Genomic DNA, 26,559 nt, shown 5'->3' on the forward strand with positions numbered 1-26,559 from the left:
CCATCTCTGAGCGATGCTACACTAAATCGATAATACACATACACATACATTGTACAGGAGCTATCTATACCTGCCCTACCCTCAAACACTTAACCTACTCCATTGAAAGATCACCACATCTGGTGCATTTTACAACACTTTCACCCTTACCTACAATGCCATCTAACACTATATTCACTTACCCTTCATTAAAATCACAGACCTCACTTATCTCTCATTCAACTGCTGACAGTTCCCCAGCACAGAGACCCCTGTGCCCTGCTGCTAACCTACACAATACAGCTGAAGTAAGGCATACTGAATCTCTCAGGGTACACATGCACTTCTTTCCATTGATCACACAGACATGGATCAGGAAAGGGGCTCAAACACACACCCTCCCAGATCACTTCATATAACATTCACAACTAATCCTTCCACTAGTCAATACAACTATCCCTACTATAGCAAATGCAGTGGTCATGTACACAGATGATTTCCAGGAGCTACTGCCAGCTCCAGGGAGGCAGAGATAAGGTTATGGGCACATACCTTAACTCTGCATTTCCTTGTTTTCAGAAGTTTTGAGTTTTGATGAACTTGATGTTGTAGAAGGCACACGATACCACCAGGCACCCTTAAAGCTGCGTTAATGAATTTTTACATCAATGAATTATTGAATATGTATTTAGGAACCTATCTTTAGGAACAGATTTGTAAAAATATTGGCTGATATATGTAAATGCATCTGGGCAAGTACTTCAGAGTGGGGCAAGGTTGCAGCTTTTAGTTAACCCAGGATACCTCCTGTTCTCAATTACGTTTAGGGAAGCTTCCTAGGGGCTCAGTGTATGGGAGGGCCAGTTTGTCAAGGCAAAGATTACAAAACAAAATAAAAAAGGCACAGGACCTAGCACAATGGGGACTTGCTCTACGACTGAGAGGCCTAGGTGCTCTGAAGTTGAGGTGTGGTAAGCTGAAGCCCGAGGACATGGTGTCGGAGCCTCCTGCCATTGGGCCCTTCCTCTGTGTAGATGGGCCACTCTAGGGAATTTTACAAAAAACCCATTGGGGCTGAGGCTGGTTCATCTGAAAACCCCCTGGGGAGGCCAGACTGCGGCGTGTGCCGGGGTGCCAGGAAGGCGAGCGGGGCCGGAGCGCTTTGAGATCTGCGGGCGGGCGGACAGCGGAGGGGCGCAGACGGGCCCCCGAGACCCTCCCTAGAGCCGGAGCGCGCGGCCTGGCGCGTGGGCTGGGTGCGACCCCGGCCTCGCGCTCAGGGGCGCGTGGGGGTTTCCCGCGAGCCGCCCCCGCTGGCCGGTGACTCAGCGCGCCGGGGGCGGTCAGACAAGGGCCGCGCCGGGCCCGGCGCAGGCAGAGTCCGTGCGGCGCTCGGCCGGGAAGCAGACGCGGCAGTTTCGCAGGTAAGGCCGTGGCCGTGGCGCGGAGGGCGGCTGGCTCCATCCGGGGTCGGGGCGGGCTTCCGGCGGGTCCGGGCTCTCCCGGCCGTTCGCCCGGGGCCGGGCCGCGGTGCGGTGCGGCCTGGCTCCAGCCGGTGTGTTGCCTTTCAGACGCAGGGAGACGCGCCGCGCCGGAGCAGCCCCTCGCCTGGAGCCCATGGGACGCGGCCACTCGCCGCTCGTGACGGCGGCGCTGCTGCTGCTGCTGAGCCTGGGGCCGGCCGCCCTGACGCCCGCGCTGCCCGCGCGCTGCCCGCCCGGTGAGTGCCCGGGGCCGGGGGGACCGAGCGGGTCGGGGGCCGGGGAGGGACCGAGCGAGCGGGTCGGGGCCGGGGCCGGGGAGGGACCGGGCGGGCCCCGCTGGTCAGCGCTGGGACTAGCCGCTCTCTCTGGCTCCTTCGCAGGCAAGTTCCTCAGCTGCGCGGACTGTGGGACGAGCCCCGAGGCGGTTTGTCTCGCGTGCCCCAGGGGCACTTTCTCCGCCACGGCCAGTGCCCAGGAGACGTGCACCAGGTGCCGCAGGTGTGAAGGTGAGTGCGGCCGGGATTACTGCCCAGACGGGGGCACACCTGGGTATGGGAACTGTATGGCGGGCCATGAAGGCTCACGGCATTGGGGGGGTGGGCTCGGGGTGGGGCCAGAAATGAGGAGTTCGGGGTGCGGGAGGGGGCTCTGGGCTGGGGCAGGAGGGGAGGGGTGCAGTGCGGGGGTGAGGGGTTTGGGGCATAGAAAGGTGCTTTGGGCTGGGACTGAGGGGTTCAGAGGGGGATCAGGGATGGAGCAGGGGCACGGGGAAGGTGAGGGCTCCAGGTTGGGGTGCAGGCTCTGGGGTGGGGCTGACAGGTTTTGGGTGCAGGAGGGTGCTCTGGGCTGGGACTGAGGGGTTCGGACAGTGGGAGGGTGGTTCAGGAGGTGTAGGCTCTAGGTGGTGCTTACAGGGCGATCCGTAGCTATTCTGGGGTCCTACACAGCCCCCCTCAGCACTCCCTGGCAACAGGGCTGGGGCCAGGTCCCTGCACTTCCCCTGTTGCTGAGTGCAACCCTGGCCCTGCTGCAGTCTTAAGGGGCGGGGCAGGGGTGGAGCAGGGTAGGGGCTTTGGGGAAGGGGTGGACTGGGGGCTGGACTGTGGCAGAGTAGGAGTAGGAAGAGGTGGGGCAGGGGCTGGAGCAGTATACAGCTGTGCAGGGCACCAGGAAATTTGGTGCCCTGTGCAGCTACATACTTTGCATATGGGTAAGGTCGGCCCTGGGAGCTTACCTCAAGCGGCTCCCAGAAGCAGCAGCATGTTCCCCCTCTACTTCCTACACAGAGGTGCGGCCAAGAGGCTCTGCTGCATGCTGCCCCTGCAACTCCCATTGGCTGCAGTTCCCGGCCAATGAGAGCTGCAGGGCAGTACTTGGGGCGGGGGCAGCATGTGGAGTAGAGCCCCCTGGCTGCCCCTACGTGTAGGAGCCGGGGTGGGGGAAACATGTCGCTGCTTACGGGAGTCATGTGGAGCAGCCCCTGACCCTGCTCCCCCGCTGGAGTGGGGCAAGCCCCACACCCCGTTCCCCTGCTGGCGGGCCGGATGCGACCCATAGGCCGTAGTTTGCCCATCCCTGATCTAGTAGGTGTGTTAGCATAGCAGGATGTAGTGTACACAGACGTTGAGCTGTAAATGGAATTGTTCAGCCTTGGAAGCTAAGGTAAGCGCACTGTTGGTACATGATTAATAATCTCTAGATCCATGGGCCTTTTAAACAGCATCTCTCTGTATGCTGTGTCTTTCCCGCTTTCCCCCCCCCCCCATCCAAAGTTTCGCTTGGAAATAAAATTGTGCAAAGGTAGATATGTTAATATACCCCAGCTCCTGTTTTGTGTGTGAGTCAGCAGTGCATGGCTGTATTTTTGTGACTGTATTCAGTATGTAAGCAAAAATTTGATCCCTAGCTGTCATAAGGGCTTTTGTAATAAGGCCCTCAGCTGGCCTCAGTTTGGATACCCTGGTATTACCAAAAAGGAAAAAGCAACAGAGGGTCCTGTGGCACCTTTAAGACTAACAGAAGTATTGGAGCATAAGCTTTTGTGGGTGCATGCCCACTTCATCAGACGCAAGTAAAGGGACCCTCTGTTGCTTTTTACAGATTCAGACTAACACGGCTACCCCTCTGAAACAAAAAGGAAAAAAAGTTCACTTTTTAAAAAAAATTTAATTGTCAAAGTGAAAATCTGTTTGGTGCATCCATTGCACTTTTCTGGCCTGCACTCTCAGCTTGAATCCTCTGAAGAAAATCAGGCAGGAGGTCCCTCTACTCATCACAGCCCTGTTATGATGTTTTACTAGGATGAGCTCACTTCTGTCCCAGATTCTTTGAGGAATGAGTGCCAATATGGGATATCTGTTTTTGCTCTACAGGAAAATTCAAATATAAAAGGGAGTGTTCTCCAACAATGGATGCAGAATGTGCATGTAAGGATGGGCATCGCTGTATTGGAAACGACTGTTCTAAATGTGTAGAAAACTGTGGAGTAGGTCAGGAACCTCTTGAAGAAGGTAAGGCTGCCTTTGTCTCGTTACTCTCTGTAAAACTCTTAGGTGCCAATAACAGTAGAAAAGTCCAAGTGACTGTTTGCAGAATTGGGGCCTTATTGTAGTACTTGCTGGTTCATTAGCTCAGTAAAATTCCATTAACATAGGTAGGGCCCTACCAAATTCACAGTCCAAGTTGGTCAATTTCATAGTCATAGGATTTTAAAAATCATAAATTTCATAATTTCAGCTATTTAAATCTGAAATTTCAGGGTGTTGTAGGGGTCCTGACTGAAAATGGAGTTGTTGTGGTGGTGGGTCGCAAGATTATTGTAGGTGGGGGGTGGGGTTTGGTACTGCTACACTTACACATGTGCTGCTGCTGGAGAGCTGCGGTTGCTGGCCATGAGCTTAGCGCTGAAGGCACAGCTGCCGCCAACATCAGTGCAGAAGTAAGAATGGCATGGTATGGTATTGCCACCCTTACTTCTGCACTGCTGCTGGCAGGTGCGCTGCCTTCAGAGCTGGGCTCCAACCAACAGCTGCTGCTCTCCAGCTGCCCAGCTCTGAAGGCAGCACAGAAGTGAAGGTGGCAATACCACAACCCCCCTGCAACTCCCTTTTCGGTTAGGATCCCCAGTTTGAGAAAGGCTGGTCTCCCCTGTGAAATCTGTATAGTATAGGGTAAAAGTACACAAAAGACCAGATTTCACGGTCCATGACATATTTTTCATGGCTGTGAATTTGGTAGGGCCCTAAACATAGGCCTTGTTCCTTTGGGATACGAGTGACAAAGAAAAGATACCCGCAGAACTCTGGAATAACAAGAACAGAGACATTCTGGCCTTGGGGCACAGTTCATAGGAGGACAGTTGACTCTTCAGTATCTGGAAATACATTAACAGAATTAGTCCTGTCAGCTCAAGTTCAGGGGCCTCAAGCAACTTGTTTACAATGAAAGCCACTTATTAAAATATTCACTTAGTTAATGCAAGACCTTTACTGATCCTTGTTACAAGCCACTGATGATGAAAATTGATATATAAATGCTAAATTATTTTTGCTCAGCTGTACAGTAATGTCTCTTGCACCATTTTAAACTTCAATTTATATAAATGGTAAAACTCTTTGTATTTTTTCAAAGCTTGCCAGACTTGTCCCAGTGGGACATTTAACAATCAGACCAATGGTCCCTGCAGACAATGGACAAAGTAAGTACTTTTTTAAAAAACAAGTGATATAGCTTTTTGGGTCTGGGTTTAATTCATTTTCATACATCTTTTTTTTTTTTTTTTTTTTTTTTTTTTTTTTTAACATATTTAAGATGCCTTCCAGATAAGGTCCTGGTGAATGGGACTAATAGGAGTGATGTGGTTTGCGGACAAGCTTCAGAAACTATGACTCCATCCACCATTTCCATCGTAGTCTCTACCCATGTACAAGGTGAGTTATTGCCTAATAATTCCTCGCTAGAGTGAAATAGTTACAGCTTGCCTTGCAATTAAATAAACTAAGGCTCTCATGCTTATAACTGAACTTAAGGGTCCTTTTATTTGTCTCCAGTCTCACAAATTGGTGCAGCAGCAGCAACTCTGAGCAGTAAAAGCAAAAAGAAAAGTAGCTTTTGTTGTTTAGGGACAAATAATCCAGCTGCTTCCATTGCAGGGGAGCTTTGCTCTACAATCATTTTTAAGGAATGTTTTTGCTTCTTAGGGAAGGATCTTCAGGTGGTCACTGTCGGGATCGCTGTTACTGTGGCCGTGGTGGTATGCATAATGTTTCTGCTGCCTTTGTATGTGTGCTTCAGCATCTGCGACAAAAAGAAACTACCTGCTATGTTCAAGAAAAGTAAGACATGCAACCTACAAACTTCCTTTTCCTAGTGGTGGGCAAGCAGGCAAGAATCCAGGTTTCAGAGTTTCCTTGAAAGCTAGCAGCATAGTTGAACTTAAAAATGTGTTCTTTGAAAGTCCGTCACTATACTATGAAAAGAAAATCAGGTTTTAGATTTTTATTATTTAAAAAAAAAAAATCGGGCTATTGGGAGGAAATTGGCTTTAGAAATGTTACAAAGGAGGTCTCCCGTGGCCCTTTGGAATTTGGTAGTGACTGAAGCTGAGAGAGTAATTTATTTTTTGGGAGTCAGCCAGCAAATTAAAAATCAGAAAAAAAAATTGATTCCGTTCAGAAAATGTTCAGACTTTGTATGAAAATTGGAAGAGTCAATTTTGGATCATCTGTTTCATTTCAGTCATAAAAAGTGTGTGTGTCCATCCATGTCTGTCCCCTTTTAACCTTTATCCCAGTGATTTAGTGCACTTGCCTGGGATGGAGGAGAACCACATTTGAATCCAAACTGTGGAGCAGGGACTCAGACTCACATCTCCTCCCTCCCAAATGAGCATCTGAAGCCCCAGGCTATAGGCTATTCTGTGTGGGTTGCTCTCAATCTCTCCTGTTGAAGTTGTTCCATTTCCGTATTAACTACTTAAATATTAATTGGGCCAAAGAGAGGGCAAATGACTTCATAGCCTGGTGATTAAGGCACTCACTTGGGAGGTAGGCTATGAAAACTTGAATCATCCCTCCGCATGATTCAAAGTGGTCTGTCAAGTGCCCTTTTTTTGGTTGTTTCAGGGGGAGGGATAGCTCAGTGGTTTGAGCATTGGCCTGCTAAACCCAGGGTTGTGAGTTCAATCCTTGAGGGGGCCACTTGGGAATCTGGGGCAAAAATCAGTACTTAGTCCTGCTAGTGAAGGCAGGGGGCTGGACTTGATGACCTTTCAAGGTCCCTTCCAGTTCTAGGAGATGGGATATCTCCATTATTTATTATTTTTATTTATTAACCACTGGGCAAAAGATTAGGAGGACGACATACAGAGACACATGGGTTTCTGAAGCTGGCGCTGAAAAAGTTTTTCCCAGCCAAAACTAATTGGGTCAAATTCGTGAATAGTTCAGGTTCATCGAAACAGCACTTTTTTGGTCAACTATTTGGCCAAAAAATGTGACCCAGCTCTAGAAGTGACACAATTTTGTAAAGATACAATATTTGACAGGTTCCTACCTTTCTAAGACCGACAACAAATGAAACCTCAGGAAGCTCCCAGGAAATTACACTCTTAGGTGTACCGATGGGACATCACCTGCACAATGGTAGAGAAACCTCCTATCTTCCTCAGTATCTCTGCTTCTGTATGGGGAAGGACATGTTCACTTAGACAGGCATGAGCTAAGAACACAGTATGTTACATTCCACTTCAATCTGGGTTTTTAACTCCCAACAGAATGCCAGTCACAACATGTTAAGACTACTGCCTCCATGGGTTTAATTAGTATCTCATGGTTCTATGTATTTATGCACCTTGGAGATATTCTGGAGTGTGTCTTGGCTAATCTTTTAATGTGTCTCTCAAGTGACATGAAAGGAAGAAAAGGGAAGGAAACCCATCCTTTTCTCCACACCCTTTCCTGTGGAGCTTCCTGCAGCTGGAACTCCCTCCTTGACTTGGTCTGGCAAGCTTCAGTCCTCCCCTTCATGTCCTTCCTGAAAATGGATTTCCTCCAAAAAGCCTATAAACCCTACCTGCAGAGAGAGGCGTTAACATTTTAGCTGAAAACCCAAAACATTAAATTTAAACAAATTGAAGGGTGACACTCTCCTGCCTCCTCTTGATTCCACAATCTCCCTGTTTTCTGCTCCCTATTCCTTTGTTTATATTTTTTGTCCATTCAAATTGTAAGGTCTTTGGAGTGCAGAACCTGTGTACACTATGTTGGCACTAAACTATGTGTGTGTTTACTTACACACACACACACACACACACACACACACACACAGTTTAGAGCCATCAGCTGAAAATAAAATCAGATATTTCAACCATGAGATGTTCATGGGATGGGTAAGAAAAGTAGAATTAAGCATGTACATGTTCTGTTGTAGTCAAACAGCAGTTGACTGTGTGTGTATATATTTGTGTATATAACTTGCCAGCAAATTAAAGAAGTATGGGCTGGATGAATGGACTATAAGGTGGATAGAAAGCTGGCTAGATTGTCAGGCTCAACGGGTAGTGATCAATGACTCCATGTCTAGTTGGCAGCTGGTATCAAGCAGAGTGCCCCAAGGGTCGGTCCTGCGGTCGGTTTTGTTCAATAACTTCATTAATGATCTGGAGAATGGTGTGGACTCCACTCTTAGCAAGTTTGCAGATGACACTAAACTGGGAGGAGTGGTAGATATGCTGGAGGGTAGGGATAGGATAACAGAGGGACCTAGAGAAATTAGAGGATTGGGCCAAAAGAAACCTGATGAGGTTCAACAAGGACAAGTGCAGAGTCCTGCACTTAGGATGGAAGAATCCCATGCACTGCTACAGACTAGGGACTGAATGGCTAGGCAGCAGTTCTGCAGAAAAGGACCTAGGGGTTACAGTGGATGAGAAGCTGGATGAGAGTCGACAGTGTGCCTTTGTTGCCAAGAAGGCTAATGGCATTTTAGGCTGTGTAAGTAGAGGCTGGTGATTTCCATTAGTAGAAATTTCATTAAAGAAACTGGTTTACGAGCAGGGCTTTGGAGCTGTGCTCCGGCTCCGCTCCAGCTCCAGGCAAAAACCTGCAGCTCCAGCTCCGGGCTCCGCTCCAAAGCCCTGTTTACGAGTAAAATCAACCTTGCAACTGATACGTGGATTTATTCTAATCCATATATGAAACCTATTTGGTGCCAATAGTGGTATTTCAATCTACAGGGGAAAGCAATATTGTTCTCTGAAGTCTGGAGATTCCATGCTGCCAGCTCTCCTCACCTCAATGAGAGCCTCCTGTGCGTTGGGGAAAGCAAAGCACAATAGACTAACTTGCCAGGAAATATCTTTGGAGAAAAAGGCAATTTCAGGTCAAATAACTATACAATTTTGAAGAACTTCCTAACACCATGCAGTCATTGCTGAGGGAAAATGATATGAGTGATAAAAAATGCAATTCAAGTTAATCATCTCTTTCTGTTTAGTGAATGTAACACCTGAGCAATCGACTCAAGAGGAGGATGCCTGCAGCTGCCGCTTTCCAGAGGAAGAACAAGGAGACTGTGATGACTGTAGCAAATCCAAACTATTCAGGGATTCCTTGGTGCATTAGAAACTGGACTTTCTAAGGAAGCCAATTGTGGTTTCCTTTGCTTTGAGAGCACAGGACAGGAGCCTGGTTACATAATTGGGGTGGGGGGGAGGAGTAGATGCAGGTTAAGTGAATTTTAAAACTTACGGACTGAACAATGCAGTCAGTGGTGGATGAAGCAGGTCTTTCTCAGTACATCACTGTCCTACAGACAGAAGAGTTGGTCCTTTATTTAAAAAACAAACAAAAAAACAAAAAACCTCTTTAAAAATTAACCCTTGCCAACATCTCAAATTCTAACGAAACTCTCTGGGCAGCATCTTTAAAATGAAAGCCAACTTACTAACTTTTTTTCATATGGTGGGACTAATATTTCTAATATATTATGATTTGCCCTAGAGACTAAAAAGCATCAATAAGACAGGAACCACAAGCCAGACTGGTCTTCTGTTACCTCTAGTAGGAGATGCCTATGCTATAGCTTACTTTTTCAAGTTTGGGAGTGAGAATAATGTTCCTGAAGTTACAGACTAAACACTGACTACAGCTAGGTACAGTGCAGGCAGCTAGCATACAAGCTTCCACCACCTTGCTCTTTTCATGTCTGGAACTATAGCCCCTCCTAATTCATGCTCAGCTATCACACTAATGGGTGTGGTATAAAATCCTAGACTGATACTATTTCAACTGCCAGAATGAACTTCTATATCCTGCCCTACAGAATGCTTTCCTATTCCAGTTTAGGTAGAAGTTAAAAGGAATATGGTAACTCAGGGTTGTCAAATGCCTCAGAACACCTTTTCCGTGCTTTCCAATAGCTGTTACATTGATTGGCTTTGTAGTTGGAGTGGCAACACCAGGGCCACCCCAAGTACCGCCCCTGCAACTCCCATTGGCCAATGGGAGCTGCAGGGGCGGCACCTGCGGACGGGGCAGCATGCAGAGCTGCCTGTCTGTGTAGAAGCTGGAGGGGGGACATGCCACTGCTTCTGGAAGCTGCTTGAGGTAAGCACCACCTGGAGCCTGTACCCCTGACCCCCTCCCATGCCCCAACCCCCTGCCCTAGCCCTGATCCCCCTCCTGCCCTCTGAACCCCTTGGTCCAAGCCTGGAGCACCCTCCTGCACCCCAAACTCTCATCCCCAGCCCCACCCCAGGAGCCCTCCTCCCTCCTCTCCCCCAATCCCCTCCCCCAGCCCAGAGCCCCTTCCCCCACACTGAACGCCTCATTGCTGGACCCACCACAGACCCTGCACCCCCAGCCAGAGCCCTCATCCCCTCCCGCACCCCAGCCCCCAATTTCATGAGCATTCATGGCCCACCATACAATTTCCATACCCAGACACGGCCCTTGGGCCAAAAAGTTTGCCCACACCTCGGCTACACTGTGACAAGATAATTTGATCTGAGACCATGTGATTAGTGCAACTGGACTGTATCATCCTTTTGATCTTAAAATATTACCCTCTGATTTTTGGATATGTTAAATATGGTACATACATTGCAGGTACAGTACATGTAAAATATAACTTACTATGTTGCTAATTTCATAGGTAGAACTATGAGGTTAGAAATACACTTTCTGATATGAAAATATCTGCCTTGATCAGTCACTATTGCTTTTAATTTGAATAAGAATGGGAATGTGTATGTTTGAGTCATGGCATTGGCAGTGATAGTTGTACCCTTTTACAGCACTATAAACGTATTTTATATTTTATCATTAAGTGTTATTCAAAAATATAATGAAAGTCAACATGTCATGTAAAGACTGGTTTTGGTGGGTGTGTTTTTTAAACTAGGCAAGGTACATTCCGTCTAGCAGATGAATGAGAGCCCAGTCACTCTCTCCATGCAACATAAGCCTTATGTAGCAGTAATTTTTTACCAAACTCATGCTTGCTGGTTTTGATTAAATTTGTATATAATTGATTACAAAGCAAAATGTAAGAAAAGAAGAGTGGGGACTGTAGCCCTGCCTGTAAAGTTACATATTTACATTTATTTAAATAAGATTTAAAAAAAAAATAAAGTAAAACTTTTCCTACATTTTTTTTTATCCTCTCAATTAATGTGTTTTCAAACAGGAGAATGAGTGACCCTTACATAACGTAATATTTGCAAGTTTTAAGATGTAATGATCAAGGAGGGTGGTCAGTTTTTTCACTATTTATAAATGAACATTTGGTTCTTGTAAGAAGTTCAGAATGTCACAGATTACCCTGTGATCAGTTTCTAATCTAGAACCTCAGCAGTGGTATTTTCCCTGAAAACACTTGCATCAGTTGGAGTTTCACTCTCAGACAGAATCTGCATATCTTCAGGAACTTGAAATTCTTATTCCTTTTTCCTTTCCTTCCCTGCGCACACACTACAGTACTTTTTCCAATCTGTTTGATGGATTGATTTTTGGAGACAAGGTGGGTGGGGTAATATCTTTTATTGGACCAATTTCTGTTGGTGAGAGAGAATCTTTTGGGCTCACAGAGCTCATTTCCACGTATGATTGATTTGGCATTAATGACATTTACTTCTCACACCTAATTTGTGTCCTGTATGTTATGCTGAGCATTTAAGCTCCATATAAAATTCCATTGAATTGAAATATAAAGTCCTTGGGGCACATCCTCAGCTCGTAAATTGACTGAACAGGGCTATGACAGTTTAGGGGGCAGATTCTAGTAGAAAGTATTTCTAGGAATAAACATTCATAGAAATTACTTATGCTTACTTTATGTGACATAAGTATTCTTCCAGTAAATTAAAGGCTAGTATGTGGGGCATTTAGTCAGTCAATTCTGGTGCTATGGAAAAGAATGAAAGCCAGAGCCAATAAAAGAAACAAGTGGCCAAGGAGTTCAGCTGTGAGCCTCTTCGGGCTAACTTCCATTTAAAAAACTGCTATTTTATTTAACTTGGAATATGAAGGGCATAATGCATACATCTACAAGTAGGTTTATAAACAGAGCTTGAAATACACACTGAAATTAACACATGGTACAAATGCAAAGGAAGGTTCAGAACACTACCAGGGCATTTCCTACAAGGGACACAGTTTTTATTTGCCAACAGAACTGCTGAACAGTAGCCTGTGCTACTGTATTTTATGGAAGGTGCAAGGAGCAGAAAATGAACACACATGAAAGTGTAAAACTAAAAACATTAGCACCAATTTTAAATAATGTGCTTTGCACTTCAATATGCTCCATGTCAAAAACAACTCTATAGGAAATAAGGTAATCTCAAGTGAATAATGTCTGTAGCAAATCTATTTAACATATCTCAAAACTTTTACAGTATTTGAATTATCAATAGTGATCTGTGAAGTGTCTTTATTAAAGTCTTAGCCATGGGCTCATGTACTTCCTAGAACATATTCCAGTAGTACCTGCCTTTACTACGTTCACAATGAATGGCCTGTTCCCACTCTAGATCCCAGATAAGCACATGTTCTTGATGATAAATGGGGGTTCAAAAGTGCCATTATTTCACACATATACAGTAAACACAGCTCCTTTCCCTTGCAGCATGTCAGAGAAGTGTCTGATGCAGTTTGCAGTATCACATGCAGTCTCCTCAATTTACATCAGTCTTCAAGAGAAATGTTAAGCTATTGTTCACATCTTTTCCAGTTTAGTTTCTTCAATACTTTCTGGAAAATATTTTCAAGCCATTATTTTCTCCTCTTCTGAAAAAAATGAGAAGTTTGTCCAAGCAGTTTGAGGAAAATATAATGAGCAATTAGTTCACACATGTCTAGTCTCACTGCAGCTGTGCTGAAATCTTAATTCTAACAAAATGAAATAAGGAATTCAGATCTAATCCCATCGGCAGGTAAACAAGTAATATACTGTACAGTTGAATGTCAACTGCAATAGTAGCATCACGTTTTGACTCAATAATTCATGATGGCACATCTAATTGTTTGAAACAATTTGCTCCCTAAAGCTCCTGGAAAAATGTGGCACGCAGACTTTTGGGTTCATCCCTGATTGTATTAACAACAACATGACAAATTACTTCTCTCAGAGTTAAACTTTCATCTAAAACTAAATTTTCATATACAGCAACTATGTCGATAGACTGTCCATTCATTAACACCGAGGAATAGCAACCTTACTGTGCATTCACCTGAGTTCAGTAAAAGGCACCATCAAAGTAATAAAGAAAACCTTGAACAGGGAAGGAATTGTGTTATGTAGATCTAGCCATTGGTAATTAAGCCAGAAAGAAGGAGTCATCATTCAACTCACAGTTATGGCAAAGAAATATATTTTGTTGCTAGAAGAAGTAGGCTGTAGGTGAAGGCTCTAGGATTCACTGCTGCTTACAGCCTTCCTTCTTGTCCCTGGATTTTTGGCGTCCTAGCGTTTTAGGCTGACGTTTGGTCGGTGAATAAAGGCAGGTCCGATGGTGGTATCCATATAATCAAAGAGGCCATCAACTGGGACAGTGTGTAACTGGGCAGCTGCAAAAAGAAGGAATAGAATGAATAACTCCAGCTGTAATAGAAAAGGCAGGAGGACTAAGCTGAGTCACTAGGTGTCAGGGGTTATAGGTGTAAATTCCTCATTTAAAAAGTGTTATTGGAAAGAATGGGAGAGATTCCAAGACCAGAAGGGGACCACTATGATCATCTAGTCTGAGCTCCTGTGCAACATAGAACTAACCCAAAATCATTTCTACAGCAGATCTTTTAGAAAAACATCCAATCTTGGTTTAAAAATTGCCAGTGATGGAGTATCCACCAAGACCCTTCATAAATTGTTCCAATGGTTAATTATGCTGTTAAAATTTATACTTTATTTTTCAATCTGAATTTTTTCTAGCTTCAGCTTCTATTGGCACATGTCGTAATACCTTTCTCTGGTAGACCGAAAAGCCCATTATTAAATATTTGTTCTCCTTGTAGGAACCTATAGATTGTAATTAAGTCACACCTTAACCTTCTCTTTGTTAAGCTAAATAGAATTGAGTTCTTTGCGTCTATCGCTATAAGGCATGTTTTCTAATCCTTGAAATCATTCTTGTGGCTCTTCTCTGATCCCTCTCCAAATTTATCAACATCCTTCTTGAATTAACGACACCAGAACTGAATATAGTATTCCTGCAGTGGTCACACTAGGGCCCAATACAGAGGTAAAATAACCTCTCAACTCCTACTCAAGAGTCCCCTGTTTACACATCTCAGGATTGCATTAGCGCTTTTGGCCACAGCATTGAATTCATTTTCAGCTGATTATCCACCACAGCCCACACATTTTCAGAGTCACTGCTTCCCAGGGTAGAGTCCTCCCCCTTCTGTAAGTATGGCCTACATTCTTTATTCCTAAATATATACATTTACCTTTAATCATATTAAAACAGATATTGTTTGCTTGCACAGTTTACCAAATCACCTATCCTCTTCATCACTCCTCCTATTTTTGTCCAGTCATTGTTTACAGGCAGAGTTCCTGTTACCCCATATATAATTTCTTCAAATTTGCCAAATGTACATTAGCAATCCAGTGCTGATGAGGAACCCCATCATAAGAGACCTGTGAGCATGGACTTTGTACATAAGTGGACCTACCACAAACTATGGCACTTGTGGGATATTCGGACATTAGATTAATGAGGGCTCAGATTTCACTTTATATTGGTAATAGAAAAAATTTGAAACTATCAGAGAGAGACTCCAACACCACAGCTGCATGGACTGGAATGTGAGAGGACAGATGGTTTTATTAAGCATTAGCTTATGGAGCTAAGCATGGCTAGGTATTATTACCTTGGGAGCAGAATGCAAACACTTCAGCAGGTGGTTCTTTTTTGACTTAAAAGCTGGGTCCAGATCTTCAACAGTATTTTGAGGAAACTGTTGCCTGTGGAAACGTTGAATGTTACAGCAGATTTACATACTTTTGCCTTTTTATTTGCATCTTTAGGATTTCATATTTGTAAGTTTTCTTCTTCAAATGTCTGAAGACAGTTTCTGAGCTTACATGTTTACAGAACTAAGACAGCTAGTCATTTCTTATCTGGGCAACCTTGATCTGAAACTTGTACTGTTCCATTTCAGTCCTCTCTTACAGCAAGAGTAACTCTTATTCCCACCTCATACCTCCTAGAAGAACATTCAGGGGTATCTTATTACTATGTCCTATGTATGTCGCTATTAGTGCATTCAGGTTGTTTTGTGGTGGGTTATAATATAGATTAATTTATTTAAGGTAAACTTTGCTGATTCAGAATTCAGAAGCGTCTCCTGAAATTGGAATGCTGGTATATCAAGATTTGGATTTGTCCCCTAACAACATTCAGATGGAGTTTACAAGAACACATTTCAGCTTCAACTTTAAGTATCGGACACATTGTAGCATGTATTTCTTCTTCTTTTATCTACATTGAGTGACTGATATATCAACATTTTACATTAGCTTAAATAGGGAAAGTACTGGGAAAATCGTTGAATATCTTGGATCTTTATTTCCTCAAACTGCCCTTTGAACTGTTATGAACCTGAGATCCCATTACATGAAAAGAGACTGCGGTAGAGAGAGAGCATTTAACTAGCTGGAAAATAACTTCTGCACAAGGCTCTAAAACTTTACTCCCTCACAAGTATACAAGGCCCTAAAATAGTCCAGAATATATACATATAAGAGATTACTAGTCTGAATAAAGACACCTACTTTGTTCTGTCTATGCTGCCTCCTTGTGTTGGGAAGTCTGACCTTTCCAGGGTCTGACCTCTGACTGGGGATCCAGGTACCTCAGCATCTAGCCATACCTCTTTATATTTAGACAATAACAAGAGTTTATGCTGACTTGACCCATAAGACAGAAGACAGACAGGCAGCTCTGTGGTGTACACTGACCAAGGAGGAAGGTTATTAAGATCTATAGTGAGACCAAGCTTTGAATAATTAGGAACACACCATTGTATTTGAATTGTAACCTGCCAACACTTTGAAGGTAAGCTTTTGACCCTATGTTACGTATACTGTGTTTTATAAATGTTAGCTAATAATCGTCATGACATCCCAGTGAGAGATGGATTATTATCCCCATTTTATAGCTGGTGGAATGGATACTAAGAGGTTCAAGACTTGTCTCACACTACACAGCAAGTCAGCAGCCTATGAAACCATGCTGCCTCCCTGATGAGCCAAAGGCTGAGAGCTAGCAAAGAATTTCATTTCAGCCGCATTTGTTACTTCTGATGTACTGGAAAAATGTCAGTGTTACTGAGTCCCTTGGGATACCCCAAACAGCAGCACAGTACAATAAGTAGAGGCACTGGGTGCAAACTGACTTTTGTGCTAATGATACTCCTTCCCTTCTGCCACACAGTTGTATGACTTGGCTTCTGTTATTCAAAAGGCAAAGGATCATAAACACATGCTACCCCAGATCCAAAAGTGCATCATTCCCAGGAGCAAACCATGGTCAGCACTGGCCTGTGGCATATGTTGTCTGTCCATTTTAGATCACATGGCTACTCACAGCAATGCCCGGGACAATCCCCTGGATGCTCAGGGTAGACACTCCTTGTCCTGTGCCGCATTTGGCTGTCAGCATTATAGTTTCATTTTTTATTCAGACACAAGGTGGATGAAGTAATATCTTTTATTGGACCAACTTCATTTGTTATTTATTCATTTAAGGAAGCTGTAATTCAGTAGCTGAAATTCACGTTGTCTGAGCTCATCCCAAACAAACCAGGGAATAGGGAAAGATCCCCTACCTTTCCCAAGTAATGATACAACAAAGAACAGTTTTTCCTTACAAGATAAATACTTCATGGGACTTTTCTTGAAATTAACCTTAATGTAATTCAGAGGAATTGCTCAACTCTAATAATGTTAGCAACTTTGCAGAGACTAAAGGGGTCTGAAAATTCGGAGCTGGTTCTGAATTAATGCCTCTAAGTTAATTCAAATAAATAGAGTTTACCGTTATACTTTAGACAATATTTCTTTCATCCCACAGCTAATATTAGAATTCATTTCAGCCATTGACTGCATAATGGAAATTGCTGCAGGTTGCTTTACACTGCTGCTCCCTCAATGTGGGTGTTTTGATCCTCTGGTAGGTGTCTGCCCAATAGCACTCTGTGATGAAATCTTTCCTTCCGGGGGTGGTATCGCTCAGACCAGTGAGCTTGTTAGCTAACCACCACAGCTAGAGAGCAAGTTTGTGCAAGAGGCTACAAGCGCACATAGCCTTATGATCTCAGCTGCAATCACCTCTCTGTCTACTACTGTGACATCCTCATTAGACCTTTAAATGTTAGGGGTGTTAAACAGCCCTCCCTCTAACCTGAAAGTTATTAGGGTGGCATAGTTCAATGGCTGGCACCAATTTAAGGTTTTAATTTGAAACAGAATTTTTCATGAATAGGAGAATTTGAGTTATCAAAATAAATTTGTAGCCATTAACCAGGCTGACCAATTCAACTCCTATTCTCTCCTCCAGATTCATGTAAGAAGTGTCCAGGCCTCTACTTATTGAACCAGACAATTAGATGCATGCCACAGCTCGAAGAAACACACACCATTCTTTGCTGCTTCAGTACATCTGGAGAACTTTGAACAGAGATCAGCTGCTTGGATTCCTCACTAGCCCTCAGAGAGAAAAGGGTCAGCAGTAAGCATTACCAGCTCCTCATCTGGCTGAAGTTTCTCTTAATTCCTCATTTTTTCCTACCCCACTCTCCTGCTGGGTCCCTTCTGCCCGAGTCTTTGATTCCATCAGCTGATGATATAGTCCCATGAGCTCCTTTAGAATAGAACATCATCAATTCTTCCAGTGAATGAAGCACTGAAGCTTGACTCCACTTGGCATGGACAGCACTAGGAGATTATGTGAATTACATCTTTGTGATTACTGTGAACAGCTGTGCTGGTAATTGTGTCAACTGAGCACTGAAGCTGCAAAACCAAAACCAGGGCTTGCCAGAATATGGAGATTGCTTTGTAGGAAATGAAGGGAATTGGTTATTTTATTTTTGAACTGGTGAGGAGCAGAGAAACTTTCAAGCATTTTGCTTATTTTTAATTTATATTTTTCCTATACTAACCTCCACAGCTTGTTTTGATGCCCTGATCTGTCAGGCATCTCCTCTTCTCTGGTCAGTAAGCCCTTAGGGGAATTTTGTTTCCAGCACCTACCTTACAAAAATATTTTTGGGACAGATAGGATAGAACCCTTGTGACAGATTTCCAAGTTATTTTGTTTGCTGTAATTATAAAAGCACAGAGGACTCTATGTACTGTCTTCAGTCTCATTAGCTAGGTCTTCTTGTGACCTGGAATATTTTCTCCAAGTGGTAGATACTTAACATGTTACCTTCTTTGTTCTTGCTTCTCCTTGGCTCAGATAAGTTGCTCCCCTCATCACTGTTCTCTGTCCCCAGGTTTGTCTCATGGGATCTCCACTGGGCTTTCAGTTCCTGGTTCTGCATATATCTAGCAATCTCCTGGAGTGTCATGAGACAGCATGTGAGAGAATGTTAGTTCTCACTGAGCACATAAACATGGTTTTAAAGGTCCAGAAGCATCATGGACAGAGATACAGACATTCAAACACTAAGGGATTGTCCTTAACTACTGCCTACAACAGAAAGACAGCCCTGCATCTACCACAGGTCAAGGTGCATTACACAGGATTTCATGGACAGCTATAAAACAAACAAACTTTCTGAAAATCTTCTCACCCCAACAGGAACATGACTTTTCGCATAAAGTCACCAAATTCAGGCTTTGGTGACCCAAGGTGCGAAGTGAGTTATAGGGTCAAGGACTTCTCACTGAGAAACACCCTGCCACTAGTTTGATCCCATTTAAACCAGGAGGCTGTTAGCTTGGATGTCTTGGGCAACTGTAACTACTGGTTTATCACAAGAGGAGGTCTCAGGCAGGTAGGATCCAAACCATTTAGGCCTTTTCAGATCAAAGCCAATAGCATCAAATCAGAAGTCACCTGGCAGCCAGTGCACCTTGCAGAGCTAACGTGTGATGTGCTCTTAGCAGGAAACACATTGCTTAATAAGTGGGGAGCTGATTCTTCACTAGCTGCTACTTCCAACTAGTTTAAGTGTGAAGCCCCATCCAGGCAGCATTGCACCCAACTAGCCTTGAGATGACAAGGCATAAGTAACCATGGTGAGCTCCGGATCTGAAAGGAAAGGACATAACCTGCTTCCCAAGGGCAAATAATCTTATCCACAAACATAAATTCAACTACCATCTCTATGGAGATGACTCACAGATCTACCTCTCTAGCCACATATTAACTTCTGAAGAGCCGCATGCGGCTCCGGAGCCACAGGTTGGCCATCCCTGCACTATGGGATCCTGGTCTAGAACTAGGACTCCTAGGTTCTACAATAATACAAAGAATAGATAATAAGAAGATATAAGATACTTGGCAACTGCTGCTGCCGGGACATCGAGGAACATGTTGCATCTCAAGCCAGCACCAGATTTGGGCAACCATTACAAGATTTCACATCTTATTCAAACTCCATTTTACAGTCATAGTGTGCTGTGTGTTTTCCCCTATTACTGCAGTTACCACGGGGTCTGGACGTGTGTGTGTGAACTGAGGCTTTTACTTTCCTAATCTGCTGCCTGACTCATCCAGGAAGTGACAGCATGTTACAGGGGCAACATATATGTCTTCAAGGGTTTGGTGCTTATTCGTTCTGATGCCAACAACTGGGCCATGAAGTGGCATTGGGTTTGGAAGCTAAAGAAAGCAGTGGGTTTCCCCTTTTTTGAAGTATTTTTAAGGAAGAGCCACCTCCTTCTTCCACAGTCCTGGAATTTTTCCCTGATATCTGCCACATTATACACACACACTCGGGTCAGGAAGCCATTTTCTAACTGCCAAGAAAAACAAACGAGGGAAATGTGAACCGCTTACATCTAGCCTGTTACCTCATCCTGAGCCACCTGGGCTGCTCGACAGTTGTCATTGCGTTCCTGGTTCCGCCTTCCTCTCTGCAGAATAGATTAAAGTTTATTGAGAATCAACAGTAAGAGATACTAATGGAAAGCAGGCAGCAGCAACAGTTCTAAGGGGCAAAGAGAGCAATCTATGCTATTTCTATGCAAAGTGACTTTTTTTGGTTTTATTAAAAACAAATCTTAATATTCTGAGATGCTGAAGTTGTTTTAACCAGTAGCCTGTCAAGATGGCCTGGATATGGACTCACGGGCATGTGAACTTTAGATAATGGAGATAGGATTGTGTGTAGTACACAATCCGCTAGAAAAATATAATCAAATTAGAACTTCCAATCTGAGAAACACCTCTGCTGAGGTAATGTGCTCCCTTTCTGCCCAAGGTTCACCTACTGCATGAGTCTACTCCTCCTCCTGCAGTCTCCAAGCCAGTTCTTCCTCTTGTAGGAACTGCTCCTGATTCCCAAGTTCTAGTTCTGCCATCTGACATTTCAGGGGGTTAGTGCTGCAAGGCTGCTGGGGATTCTCATCTGAACAGAACTGCAAAATCACAAGTATCAGACATGATTGAAAGAGACCTGAGGTGGGTCCATCAGAAAAGCAGAGTTGGTCAAAAAGGAAGCTATTGCTAATGGGAATCCCAAGACTTCCCAATCTCAGCATGCTGGATCAAAGAATAATCAACAATGACAAAACTGGGGAAAGCTCCCAAAGAGAAGTAACACAAGTCAACCAGCCTTAGGAAAAATTCTCCCTTCCAAAACAAACACTGTATTTGGCTTTCCAAATCTAGCATCTGTTGACTCTCTCAAAAGCTTTTATAAACACAGCGAAACAGGACTGGCCCTCCATCAATCAAGAAGAGCAGAGAGAGAAGCGGTGATGATATTTTTGTTCCTCTAATTAAAGAAAAGGAAGTTTTTGACTTGATTTTCTTCCCTCAGTCTCCACTGAACTCAGTTCCTCAAGATGCTCTGCTTCATTCCCAAAGCCCAATACACCCCCCTGCTACTGAACATCTGATGACTAAAAGGAAAATCCTGTCACCAAGATCTATTATGCTGTGGAGTTGTCTATCACAGTAAGTGGCAAAAGCATCATCACTTGGTACATTTTAAACAAGACTAGACAAAGAATATACATAGGGAATAATCTTAACATGGCCGAAGGGAAATGGTCTACAAGAGTGTATTAAATGGCATTTTCCTTTTCTAATTCCTGTGATTTGTTGGTGCTGCTATAATACAAATATACGAATAATAATAAACAGTAAAACTATTATTCCCATTGAGATACACTATTTGCTGGTCAAACTCTTTTACCATTGGGTCTTTGCATGGGTAGCATTAGTTATACTTGTAGGCTGCATTTTCTAATAAGCAATCCCATATAAGGTTAAACTCCAATTCGTCTAATTACTAGTACCTGATCTGAGACCAGGGTTTCCTTTCCTAAAGGGGAGTTGTGAGTGACAGACCCTATTTTGGCTCTACTGTGAACACGGCCATCCCTCGGGGAGCGCAGTGCCCAGGGCGGAAGTGATGGATTCGTCTCTTCTGGCACCAACCACACTGGCCAATTGCGCCGGCCCGCAGGGGCCCCCCAAAGTACGGGGCCCAGAGTGATCGCCCCGATTCACCCTACCCAAGGGACGGCCCTGACTGTGAGACCTACCTTCTGTCCCTGGAGCTGTGTTCAGGACAGTCCTCATTGTCTGAGCTGGCTTTCCCCAGGACATTTAGAGAAATGTCTCCTATGTACCTTTCTTCCCTGTGTTCTCTGATTCCTTGTCCTACTGCAGTTGAACCCAATCTCCCTGTCTCCGCCACAAGGAGAGTTTCTGGAGCCCCTCCACCGAGCTGTTTCACAGCTCTAGTCCTCTTCAGAAAGGCTTTCCTGAACGGTGCTTGGTGTCTAGAGCAGTAGTCTCCAAACTTTTTTGATCACACACCCCTATCAGTAAAAAATTTTTGAGCGTGCACCCCGACGCGCCGCCTCTACCATTTTTGCCGAAGCAAAAAAATAATAAAAAGCCGCTCGGACTCCCACCTGACGAAGAAAAAAAAAAAGGCGCTCCTCCTGCCGCGCACCCCCAAGGATCTTCTTGCGCACCCCACTTTGGAGACCACTGGTTTAGTGTAATGGCAGCTTTCCCTAAGCACGTTTCAGGTTTCTAGCACAGTCTGAATTAATGTTACTGAGAAGCTCTTTTGAATATTTCCAGCTATGGTATTGTTTTGGTTTGCACCATCCTCCCCTGCCATCAGCTGCATTTGGGCTGTTAGTATTAGTGCTGGGGTTGAAGCAATAATCCTTCTTTTCCTCACTGTCGATTGCTCTTTGGTTGCACCAATGACATGAAAATTTGGCATGCCCTTGTATATACACCTCTACCTCGATATAACGCTGTCCTCGGGAGCCAAAAAATCTTACTGCGTTATAGGTGAAACCGCGTTATATTGAACGTGCTTTGATCCGCCGGACTGCGCAGCCCCCCCTCCCCCCAGAGCACTGCTTTACCGCGTTATATCCAAATTCATATTATATCGGGTTGCGTTATATTGAGGTAGAGGTGTATATGCAAATATAAAGTGGAGGGTAGTAAGGGTTACACGGCAGATATAAACAAATTTTCACAACAGCCTTGTTCTTCACATCAAGCAAAGCAAGACAACTGTTGGGATTGGTCTGATTTTCTACATGGCTCTCCTCCTCCTAACTTGAAGAAGCTGCTTGATTAAGGCCAAGAGAGCAGATCCAGATCAACCCGCTCTTATGTGTCTATGCCACCAGTCCAGTCTACACAGGATTCTACAATTTGCTGTGGGTAAGCGAGGAAATCATTTTCTTAGAACAAGAAGAGGAGGAAATATTTTATTTATTTTGTATTTTTAAGAGGGACAAAAGAAAACAAACAAGCAAGCAAATTAGGTTCAAGTTAAAGGCATTAGCGGAACAGCTCAGATGCAGAGAATGGCAGCATCTACAGTGAAAATATCAAAAGAACCAAGAAAATTTCTGCAATTTCAGCATGCTAGAATAAAAGAGCAAATAATTAAAAAAATAATTCTCCTTGAATGTACTGTGGTCTTTACTTCATTCCTTTCATAGCAACTAAACTATGGATATTGGGTTTGCTTTGGTACAATCACATTATTTTACACAATATTTTCTATGTATGAAGCCATTGCCATAAAGGCTTGTACTAATTATATAGTAATAACAGTCTTAAACGTATGAATAGTCACCAAAGAGAGTTACTCACGTGGAAGAAACAGACCATAGAAAAAAGACTGATTCATAAGCAAACCACAAAATCTATTAATAACTTCTACTGTCCCCATCCCCCACACATCCTCCACCCACCTAAACAAGATGCAGCGTAAATCTTTGAATACACTAATGTATTCCACACATGACAGGGTGGTGTGAGGTTTAGTTAAAGTCTGTACAGTGCTCTGAACATGCAGCACACTTAGGGTGACCAGATGTCCCAATAAAATTGGGAATGCCCCCCCTTTGTCCTGCGTTCCGATCAATGTAAGATTGAGATGCCATTTGTCCTGATATTCAAGGAAGGAGGCGAGTGGGAAGGAGGCGCTGACTCCGTGGGTGCTCCAGGGTTGGAGCACCCACAGAGAAAAATTGCAGCCAAGCTCCTCCCTCCTCCTCCCCCCCCGCCCCCAGTGCACCGCGTCCCCGCTCCTCTCCCTGTCCCTCCTGGAAAGTGCTAAGCAATGCCAAACAGCTGTTAGGTGGCGGGAAGCGCTGGGCGCGGGGAGGAGCGGGGACACTGCGCACTGGGGGGAGGAGGGACAAGAGGCAGGGCAGGGGCGGGGACTTGGGGGAAGGTGGTGGAATGGGGGTGGAGCGAGGGCGGATGTTTGGGTGGGAAGAGGCAGGGGTGGGTGAACACCCATCTGGCAGAGGGGAAGTCGGCACCGTAGGGGTGAGTGGTGGGCGGGCGGGGCATGTGTGTGAAGAGGGGAGTGGCAGGCGGGGAGGGTGAAGAGGTGAGCAAGCGGCTGGCGGGCGGGGTGAGGAGGCGAACGGTGGGTGGGGGATTGAGGAGGGGCACAGCAAGCCAGCAGGGGGTCGGGGGATGAGGAAGGACGTGGGGGGGGGGGGGCGGCGGCGGGGGGGGGGGCCGGGGGGAGGGGGGGGGGGGGACGGAGCCTGGGAGGAGCAGGGGTGGACTGTGGGCGGAGCTGACAGCACCCCAACGTGTCCTGATATTTTAGTGTTGAGGTCTGGTCACCCTAAGCACACTAAATATATAAGTATTATTATTACATTAAACAGTGCATGTGATTGCCTTCAAGACATGCATGTATAGTACTCAGGGATTTCAGCTATAAAACTACCTCTCCCTTTGCAAGTCCCCATCTCAGATAAAAGTCAGATAGCACCATCCTTATCAAAGTGATCAATGACTCCATGTCTAGTTGGCAGCCGGTTTCAAGCGGAGTGCCCCAAGGGTCGGTCCTGGGGCCGGTTTTGTTTAATATCTTTATTAATGATAATTATCCCCATATTGACTGGGAACATTTCACTTCAGGACGAAATGCAGAGATAAAATTTCTCGATACTTTAAATGACTGCTTCATGGAGCAGCTGGTACAGGAACCCACAAGGGGAGAGGCAACTCTAGATTTAGTCCTGAGTGGAGTGCAGGAGCTGGTCCAAGAGGTAACTATAACAGGACCGCTTGGAAATAGTGACCATAATGCAATAGCATTCAACATCCCTGTGGTGGGAAGAACATCTCAACAGCCCAACACTGTGGCATTTAATTTCCAAACGGGGATCTATGCAAAAATGAGGGGGTTGGTTAAACAGAAGTTAAAAAGTACAGTGACTAAAGTGAAATCCCTGCAAGCTGCATGGGCGCTTTTTAAAGACACCATAATAGAGGCCCAACTTCAATGTATACCCCAAATTAAGAAACACAGTAAAAGAACTAAAAAAGGGCCACCGTGGCTTAACAACCATATAAAAGAAACAGTGAGAGATAAAAAGACTTCCTTTAAAAAGTGGAAGTCAAATCCTAGTGAGGCAAATAGAAAGGAGTATAAACACTGCCAAATTAAGTGCAAGAATGTAATAAGAAAAGCTAAAGAGTTTGAAGAACGGCTAGCCAAAAACTCCAAAGGTAATAACAAAATGTTTTTTAAGTACATCAGAAGCAGGAAGCCTGCTAAACAACCAGTGGGGCCCCTTGATGATCGAAATACAAAAGGAGCGCTTAAAGACGATAAAGTCATTGCGGAGAAACTAAATGGATTCTTTGCTTCAGTCTTCACGGCTGAGGATGTTAGGGAGATTCCCAAACCTAAGCTGGCTTTTGTAGGTGACAAATCTGAGGAACTGTCACAGACTGAAGTGTCACTAGAGGAGGTTTTGGAATTAATTGATAAACTTAACATTAACAAGTCACCGGGACCAGATGGCATTCACTCAAGAGTTCTGAAAGAACTCAAATAAGAAGTTGCAGAACTATTAACTAAGGTTTGTAACCTGTCCTTTAAATTGGCTTCTGTACCCAATGACTGGAAGCTAGCTAATGTAACACCAATATTTAAAAAGGGCTCTAGAGGTGATCCCGGCAATTACAGACCAGTAAGCCTAACGTTGGTACTGGGCAAATTAGTTGAAACAATAGTTCAGAATAAAATTGTCAGACACATAGAAAAACAAACTGTTGAGCAATAGTCAACATGGTTTCTGTAAAGGGAAATCGTGTCTTACTAATCTATTAGAGTTCTTTGAAGGGGTTAACAAACATGTGGACAAGGGGGATCTAGTGACATAGTGTACTTAGATTTCCAACAGAGGGTCCTGTGGCACCTTAAGATGCAGTCTTGCATCTGAAGAAGTGAGGTTCTTACCCATGAAAGATTATGCTCCCAATACTTCTGTTAGTCTTAAAGGTGCCATAGGACCCTCTGTTGCTTTTTACAGATTCAGACTAACACGGCTACCCCTCTGATACTTAGATTTCCAGAAAGCCTTTGACAAGGTCCCTCACCAAAGGCTCTTACGTAAATTAAGCTGTCATGGGATAAAAGGGAAGGTCCTTTCATGGACTGAGAACTGGTTAAAAGACAGGGAACAAAGGTAGGAATTAATGGTAAATTCTCAGAATGGAGAGGGGTAACTAGTGGTGTTCCCCAAGGGTCAGTCCTCGGACCAATCCTATTCAACTTATTCATACATGATCTGGAGAAAGGGGTAAACAGTGAGGTGGCAAAGTTTGCAGATGTACTAAACTGCTCAAGATAGTTAAGACCAAAGCAGACTGTGACGAACTTCAAACAGATCTCACAAAACTAAGTGATTGGGCAACAAAATGGCAAATGAAATTTAATGTGGATAAATGTAAAGTAATGCACATTGGAAAAAATAACCCCAACTATACATACAATATGATGGGGGGGTAATTTAGCTACAAGAAGTCAGGAAGAAGATCTTAAAATTTAAATTAATGGAGATATCCTATCTCCTAGAACTGGAAGGGACATTGAAGATCATTGAGTCCAGC

General features: G+C 44.3%; 1 protein-coding gene and 1 long non-coding RNA gene across 5 annotated transcripts; one reads left to right on the forward strand and one right to left on the reverse strand.

The window, feature by feature from the left end:
* The first annotated feature begins 596 nt into the window (after positions 1-596).
* Positions 597-10,062, forward strand: TNFRSF9 (TNF receptor superfamily member 9). Of its 2 annotated transcripts, XM_034753567.1 has the most exons (8): positions 597-1,403; positions 1,551-1,699; positions 1,844-1,969; positions 3,836-3,973; positions 5,094-5,160; positions 5,274-5,392; positions 5,663-5,797; positions 8,958-10,062. In XM_034753567.1, the coding sequence occupies exons 2-8, from the start codon at positions 1,597-1,599 to the stop codon at positions 9,083-9,085; spliced, it is 816 nt and encodes a 271-aa protein (XP_034609458.1). In that variant the 5' UTR covers positions 597-1,403; positions 1,551-1,596; the 3' UTR covers positions 9,086-10,062. The 2 variants fall into 2 exon arrangements, with proteins under 2 accessions (XP_034609458.1, XP_034609459.1); XM_034753568.1 differs by lacking the exon at positions 597-1,403 and having other exon boundaries at positions 1,512-1,699.
* Positions 10,063-11,934: 1,872 nt separating this feature from the next.
* On the reverse strand, positions 11,935-21,961 carry LOC117868043. Of its 3 annotated transcripts, none has more exons than XR_004643560.1 (6): positions 20,412-21,961; positions 19,978-20,054; positions 18,400-18,529; positions 14,837-14,930; positions 13,317-13,531; positions 11,935-12,715 (listed from the first exon to the last, which is right to left on the reverse strand). It is a non-coding gene; the product is annotated as an uncharacterized LOC117868043 (long non-coding RNA). The 3 variants fall into 3 exon arrangements; XR_004643559.1 differs by having other exon boundaries at positions 11,935-12,748; XR_004643558.1 differs by having other exon boundaries at positions 11,935-13,531.
* Between the last annotated feature and the right edge of the window lie 4,598 nt (positions 21,962-26,559).

The sequence above is a fragment of the Trachemys scripta genome, chromosome 19, assembly GCF_013100865.1.
Source record: "Trachemys scripta elegans isolate TJP31775 chromosome 19, CAS_Tse_1.0, whole genome shotgun sequence".
Taxonomy (NCBI): Eukaryota; Metazoa; Chordata; order Testudines; family Emydidae; genus Trachemys; species Trachemys scripta.